The 8,214-nt window shown below is 36.0% G+C and overlaps 1 protein-coding gene across 3 annotated transcripts; it reads right to left on the reverse strand.

Annotated features, from left to right (window-relative positions):
• Positions 1-230: 230 nt before the first annotated feature.
• Positions 231-4,220, reverse strand: LOC140810550 (probable pectate lyase 20). Of its 3 annotated transcripts, XM_073168380.1 has the most exons (7): positions 3,958-4,218; positions 3,781-3,834; positions 3,426-3,488; positions 1,271-1,913; positions 1,091-1,194; positions 864-1,002; positions 232-799 (listed from the first exon to the last, which is right to left on the reverse strand). In XM_073168380.1, exons 1-7 carry the CDS (start codon positions 4,038-4,040, stop codon positions 581-583), a joined length of 1,305 nt encoding a protein of 434 aa, XP_073024481.1. In that variant the 5' UTR covers positions 4,041-4,218; the 3' UTR covers positions 232-580. The 3 variants fall into 3 exon arrangements, with proteins under 3 accessions (XP_073024482.1, XP_073024485.1, XP_073024481.1); XM_073168381.1 differs by lacking the exon at positions 3,426-3,488 and having other exon boundaries at positions 231-799; positions 3,958-4,220; XM_073168384.1 differs by lacking the exons at positions 3,426-3,488; positions 3,781-3,834 and having other exon boundaries at positions 231-799; positions 3,958-4,220.
• Positions 4,221-8,214: the final 3,994 nt, after the last annotated feature.

Below are 8,214 nucleotides of genomic sequence, written 5' to 3' on the forward strand. Positions count from 1 at the left end.
CATTTGCTTATCACTCATAACAAACATACCCATATAGTTAAAGGCTCCTCATAAAAAAAGCCTATTTTCGTTTGAGAAGTATGACATTTTAAACACGACGAAACCTAAATTAGGACAGTGAATAGATAATAACATCTAATATAATAATATATAGTAAATCGATAATTACAACAATTATATCATGAAATTTTATATTCCATATAAAATGAGATTTTGACAATGTATTGTATTTATTTTTTGTGACGTATGATTTGATGTACATGTAAAAGATAATACAAACCTGAGTTGGATGGAATACAGATTACAGATTGTTAATAAAAGCAGTACTTGAAGTTCTCTTTTTACTTATAATAACAACGAAAAAATGCATGGACGCTTGACTATGCAACAGAGGAATTTGGATTCATGATGAGAAAAAAATAGTTGGATGGTACGAAAATTTGCTTGAAACAACGCTTGAAACCGGATGGAGGTTTATCCGCGATTAATTAATAACTTGATGGAAAATAGCAAGAAATTGAAAGAAAATAGGCTAAATATATAGAAGAAGAAAATGTTCCATAATTTGGAAATGGGATTATCAGCAGTGGAAACTGTTACGGCATGGAAATGCACCGGCCTCAGAGGTGATGATGGCCACGATGGAAGAAGATTTTGCTGCCAGACTCGAGGCTCTAGCGTAGTTGGCTGCAGTGCCGCCAGATGGAACGAAATAGGCACCGTTTATCATAAGATCACCCTCTGATCTCCAGTTCCATTGCCTCCATCCTCTGTTCCTTGAGTTTACTCTCTTTGTTACCTGTCAAATTTATTTTATGTAAGAGGCGAGGACAGTTTTATTCGGAGGGAAAACGACACGGCACCTCTTTAGCAAAAGGGTTGGATGGGGCATGAAATCTGTTGCCTTGGCTGTTAATGGTCGGATTCGCACTCCCGCCAATAGCATACATCTCCCAAGAAGTGTAGTCATTGTTTACCACGTGAAAATACCCATGCCTGCACCTGGATGGTTAAAAATATTGCATATACCATTAACCGAAACATAAATTGTAGAAGAGCTATAAAGAATTGAAGAATTCTTGTATTACACCTCGGCATCCTCTGTATTAGGCCCTCTCCAAAATGATTGTAGGCAATTGTCACCTGCATTATCCTGTCTCTGGCATATGAGTCACTGTGTCCCAATAACATAACCTGTTTAGGAGCAAAAATAAGTATCATTAACGTTAACTAAAGCTTTGTAAACGAGCAAACATTCAAATAAAATAACCTCATTGTGATGAGTAAAGTAATTGTTAGATATGGTGATAGCTGTTGATCCCATAATAGCGTCAATTAGTCCATCGGAACAACTCGAAAGGGAATTGTGATCGATCCAAACGTGGCTTCCCCCAAAAATAGATATCCCGTCTCCATCAGCCATGGTTCTCCATCCATAATGCGAAGGCGAGCTTCGCACCATCGCATTACCTGTTGGCTTACAATCATGAATGTGTAGCCCATGAATGATGATATTAGTTACAAACTGTATAGTGATGCAAGCTCCATGAGCAATATGCACGTTGGCTCCACGGCCATCGATTGTCTTGAAGCTGTTCATGATCAGCTCTTGTTTTAGAGTGATGACCATGTCTCTTTTGAAGACTATCCAGAGGGGATGGTCTTGAATCACAGCATGGCGTAGGGTGCCTGGACGAGGGTTCACGGGATCATGGTCGCTGGGGTCAGAGACTACATAGTACCTGCCATTTCTGCCACCAATGGCATTGTGTCCAAAGCCAATCGCACAATCTGCAAGACGCCGGCGGTTGCGCATCCAGTTGCCTCGGCAGCGCCAGCAGTCATCTATTGGGTTTCCTCTTCCGCAGGAAAAGAATCCCAACTTCCTCCTCTCCGTGCTGTTCTGGATTGTCCTGGATCCCAAATTGTTGCTATCAATCATATTTAATTTAATCATAAAAATCCAACAAAGCCGACATAGAGTTTACTTTACATTACTTGCATTTTTCCTTTTCACGTCTTATGCAAATAAAATCTTGGATTAACTTTATCCTATATGAAGCTAACTTGCTGATCCTCATTCATCTATATATATCTTGGATTATGAAACTTGAAGCTATCGCGTGTCCAAAACTATACAGGTAGTTTAATATTTCATTGAACAACAATCCTTCTCAACTCGTCTCATGCATATTAGATTCCAAGACGAATTTGTCCCCATGCTTAAATGAAAGAAAAGAGGATCAAATTTTACATATGATAGAAATCGAATGCGTCACCATCTCATACGGAAAGTGAATGTTTGGTGGTAATAAATGCGATTGAATTCTGAGGCGTCGGTTGCGGTAGGCAGACAGAGCGGGGCTCATTTAATTAGGCCATGGTCTTGTGTCGGTACATCTACCGGAATGCGCCCCTATTAACTTCTCCTCGTCACCTTAGGCCGCTTGAGTGAATAAATAACACAATTTTCATATATATTACGATCGAGAGATCAAATATTACGATCGAGAGATCAAATATTTTGTTAAAAAAAAAACAGAAATATCTCTTGTTCTAATTAAGTATTGTCTTTGGATTGCACATATTATTGGGGCAAAAACTTGTGTGAGACGGTCTCACGGGTTATATTTGTGAGACGGATCTCTTATTTGGGTCATCCATGAAAAAATATTACTTTTTATGCTAAAAGTATTACTTTTTATTGTGAATATGGGTAGGGTTGACCCGTCTCACGGATTAAGATCCGTGAGACGGTCTCACATGATACCTACTCTATTATTGGACAATGCTCGTGAATTGACCGGCATAAAAATGAAAAACGTGTAACTTACACACACACATATATATATATATATATATATATATATATATATATATATATATATATATATTAATTTTGATATCCTGCACACCTACCGTACACACCTTTGTGAGCACCAATGAGGTGTCACTCACCCATTGGATGCATAATTTTTCTATATTTCATCACATCCAATAGGTGAGTGACACATCATTGGTGCTCACAAAGGTGTGCACGGTAGGTGTGCAGGATATCAAAACTGATATATATATATATATATATATATATATATATATATATATATATATATATATATATAGACAGGATTCCAGGATCTCGCAGCAGGAAAAGTGCTTAATCAAACTAGCTAGCGGTCATATCTGGAGATAGGCATAACAAAATTCACCGTCAGATCTGGTGGAGCTGGGAAATGGTAGAGACATTAAAGGGTCTTATAAAAATGGATACGAGGATCAAATGAGGGGTCCCTTTCTGTTATTTTCGCCCTACATTAATCCAACATGAACCTTATGTGATTTATTGGAGGAGGATGAACTTTAACCAAGCGGTTGCAATCAAGAAACAATATTTATGAAGCTGAAATAAAGGGAAAGGGACCTACATATCTACCATGGCAGCGACAGCTTCCGGATCATCAACTGCGTGTTCGTGCTCGATTTTTGACCTGCGAGCATGGTTAGAATTTGGATTTGTTCAGGATACAGGAGGAGATCCCTCAAATGACAAAATGATGGGATGTCATTCGGGTGTCCTCACCCCATCTGTTCCATTACACGGCCATTATCTGAGAAATCGGATAACTTGAAAATGCATTTGATTTCTATGGAGAGCAGAAATTTATACTGTGATGCAGTAATAAAAAAAAATGCATGATCACTTGAAAAATCAACGGCTATATTCGATGACGGAAAATTCTCATATTGGTTCATGATATTTAAATTATGCAGGGAACTCACTTATCCTTCATCGTTGAATTCCACAAGTTTTTAATCTGGCTACTTTCTTCAGTTCTGTGGGAATAAGTGATTGCACCACAACGTACTATGAGTTCGAATCAATGAAGAAAACAAGATTTGGAATTTGCCCGAAGAGTCTGAGCAGGAAAAATTACACAAAAGCATGAAATTCGGTACCTTCCTCTCGCGGGAACAACGTTGACAAACAGCACAAGGATCAGAAATGAAAGAACGGAGGCAATGCTCAGATAAACCGCCATTGATACATAAAAGCTCAAGAAAACTCTTAATCTATCATCAAAACGACGATCCCTCCAATGTATCTACCTCTCAAACGGTAGAGGAAATTCCAAGATATTGGGAAAAATAACGTGTGTTAAAGGGATGGCATAATGTAGAATAGCAGTCACTTACAGAAGGAGACACCATGTTTTATAACGGGATCAATCGGTCTCATTTAATGTCTTTCTTTGACGTGAAACTCTTTTACTAACTTTTTCAGTAATTATGTAAATGTTTTTAACACTATAGAATTTTATAAATAAAGTTTTTTTTTTTATTATAATTAAATCTCGAACTTGAAACTCTTATCTTATGGTTATTCCTAAATTTTTCCACATGCTGGCCTTATTTAAGAAATTAGCAGCGCAAGGAGTGTATAATACTAGATTTGGTTTACTCCCCAAAATAGGACATATCTACTCTCTTCGGTATGTTATGAGTGAAATATTTTAATTATAATTAGTTTTCGAATTACAAGTGTTGTGCGTATAATGTAATATGTCAGAAATATATTATCTATCAAATCAAGAGACAGAGGAAGATGATTTAGGAAAATACAATAGCTTCATTCAAATAAACAAATTCGACTAGTGGAGCATAGATGGAAATTCAGTGGCTACTGGACTGCGCAATGTCGATTGTGTCACGTCTCGGGACCGGGGTTGGTTGACACCGGCGTTGCTCTCAAATTTACATTCGAAAACAACGAGCCTCAGAAGTACAAAATTCAGAAACCAGTCTTTTTATTCATAATACGAAATAATTCATTGTCTGATACGAACTCAAAGATAAATGTTTTACAGCGGAAATATAAAACAGACAAAACATTGCTTCTACAGATGCAGCGGAAAACATAATTTTAAACTGATAATAACGGTCTTCTTCACCAGCCCCAGAACTGGATCTGCTCTTCCTCTTCTAACATTTCTTTAGTACTCTTATCTGAGATGAGTTTGGTGGGTGAGTGATATGATTGTCACTCAGTAAGCAGGGGCGGAAATAACTCTCCGTTTTCGAAATCATCATCATACAGAAACAGTAATTCGAAAATATACAGAATTCTTATTTTCATAACGGAAATCAGTATTCGGTATTCAGAAATCAGTATTCAGTATTCAGTAATTAGAGATCATAAGTTTAACGAGTAAGCACTGAACACGTTCGTGAATTTCATGGCTAAACTGATATCAGTCCCCTATATGTTATCTCCTCTAAAGGGTGATGCCAGTAATCAGTTTTCAAGATATTTAAACATAAGCCCACTTACAGTAATTTGCAATAAGGTTTCGGTAGAAGTCTGGAATATGTCTGTTCTTGCTACTGGTTTCTACTGCTCGAAAATAAGCACCCTCCCTTTGCTCGAAATTCAAATGATAATCTCAGATTTGTGTAACACCAATTCAGAGATTTGAGAGTGTTATTTATAGGCAAGATTCTGACTGTTAGTCTCCCAAATAAATGGTCATAATCTGCCATTAACAGCCTTTATTTCATGTTAAATGCTTCAGTTACAACTCAATAGCTGAATCAGTAACTGTCTGCTGGAATTCGCTCTTCTGCTGCTGGATTCGGTCTGTTGGATTTTGTCTGCTGGAAAATGTCATCTTCTGAAATATGAGTTGCTGCTGAAATTTGTTGGCTTCTGCTGAAATTGACCAGCTGCTGCTACTGCTGGAATTTCAGGTTCTCACAAATTGAAACAACTCCTCAAAGGGATGAAGAAGCCATTGCACTCCCTGAACCAGAAACATTTTGGCCACATCTCATCCAGAGCAGCTGAAGCTAAGAAGAAGCTTGAAACTATGCAGAGCTCGATGTTACAGACTTACAGTCGGGGATCATGTTATATGAATATAAGGCGGTGAGGAAGAAGACAGAATTGTTATTAGAAGCAGTGCAATCTTTCATTTCTCAGAAAGCAAACATCAATTACTTGAAGGAGGGAGACAGGTGCACGAAATTCTTTCATGATCTCATCAAGAGAAATAATAAGCGGAATGCGATTAAGGTACTGCAGCAGCGAGATGGATTTGTTATAACAGATGTGTAAAGTCCACGATACAATGATGCAATCGAACTGCATGCAAATTTAAAGAAAATAAAAAATGACTAATTAAATGGTTTTAATGACATGAATTAATTATGGTGTGTATGTTTACATGTTTAAAATAGGATTTTCTGCTAGAATGCATAAAACTGTGTTTTAAAAATTATTCGAGACGCGATCGAGGAATTGAGACCGCGGACCATATGAGGGAAAATATTTTTATTAAATAATTATTTTTAATTGTTTAATGTGTGGTGTATTTTAAATAGAATTTTCGAAAATGATGTGTTTTTATACGCGGAGTCGTATTTTAAACGGTAATCGATTTTCGATAAAAATAAAGACTTTTTGAGAACTCGACTAATATTTTCACAAACTTTCGTAAACAAAATATTTTAAATATTATCTAATGTGCTTAATGAGCCTAATATATTAGGTTAATGGGCATAAACTTGCACCATGTATTTTAATTAAAATGTAAAGTCATCAAACCCTCGTAACTCACGCATACATCACACAAACACGTAAAGGACTCCTCATCAGCCTAGACACACGCACACACGAAAGTTTTTTTTATCTCATTTTATGTTTTGTTTAGATAAAGATTCAGCGTAAAAAATATATCAGCATGTTTATATAAGCTCTTCGAAAACACTCCTAAATTTTTGAATTCGAAACGATTAAAACCCGATATTCAAGTTGTTGATATAGGGGTCAAATTGTTCTTGAAACAACTGCTTTAGAAATTCTTTTTTACCCATGGATTTAGAGCGGTGTAAATTCACTCCTAAATCCCCATATTATAGAAACGATTACAAACGTGCAACCTTTAACATGAGATTTAGGAACAGTTTGAATTATCTCCTCAAATGAATTTTGCAATATTCTTTTGGTTTTTTTACTAATTTTTTTTTTCCCAAATCTATACACCTCATTTACAATACCATCCAACCATCAAGAACAATAGATAAATACACGTCTATAATAAAATAAAGTAATATGATGCAAAGACAAGTAAATTCAATATATCAAAAGGATTACATTGGTAATCTATTTATACGTACAAGAAATTCTTAGACATGGTAAATATGAAGGAGACCGTTTCACGTGAAACCGTCTCACGGATCATAATCTGTGAGATGAGTCAACCATACCCATATTCACAATAAAAAGTAATACTCTTAGCATAAAAAGTAATACTTTTTCATGGGTGATCCAAATAAGAGATCTGTCTCACAAATACGACCCGTGAGACCGTCTCACATAAGTTTTTGCCAATATGAAATTACAAAAGTAAAAGATCTGCCAAATATTGGTCATGATTTTCTCTGATCACTCAAATATTTGATTATCTCGAGATCCACAATATTATTACATCCCCCTTTTAATGTCATCCGATGAATGTCCATTGTTAAAACCTTACTAAGAAATTCCAATTAGACAAAAACCTAGTAAAAGAAAAAAATGACATTCCTTGCTGTTGCTTAACTGTCTTGTTAAGAACCTTATAAAAAAACATACATGGGAAAAATCATGGACAAGAGAAAAAGAGTACAATTTTAATTTACTCCAACTGTTGCAAGTATCATTTAAAATATCTAAGACGCCTCATTCCGATCTTATATACCAATTTCTCAAAAGTTGATGTGATTAATGATTTTGTGAAAAAATTTGTCGAATTATCACTTGGGCAAATTTTTTGAACTTCAGTATCACATCTCTTCTGTAAATCATGAGCGAAAAAGAACATCGGTGAGATGTGCTTCATCATATCGCCTCTTATGTATCCATCCTTTAGTATGCAATACATTCCGCTTTGTCTTTGTAGAGTATTGTAGCCGCTTGTTAACTGGAAGTCGAGCCACATTCCTATTTCATTTGGTGATTACTTATTTCAACCAAACACATTCTCGACTATCTTCATGGATTGTAATTATTTCCGCATGGTTTGATAAAGTGGAGACAATAGAACGGTTTGAAAAGGCTAGAATCGAATACAACGGTATAAAAACTGTTTTACAATAAAGTGAGCGGATGGATCCGGAAAAGAAACAAAATGTTTATTTTTTCAATCACAAAAACTTAAGGATAATAAAAATATTCAA

Source organism: Primulina eburnea, chromosome 13 (assembly GCF_022965805.1).
Source record: "Primulina eburnea isolate SZY01 chromosome 13, ASM2296580v1, whole genome shotgun sequence".
Lineage (NCBI taxonomy): Eukaryota > Viridiplantae > Streptophyta > Magnoliopsida > Lamiales > Gesneriaceae > Primulina > Primulina eburnea.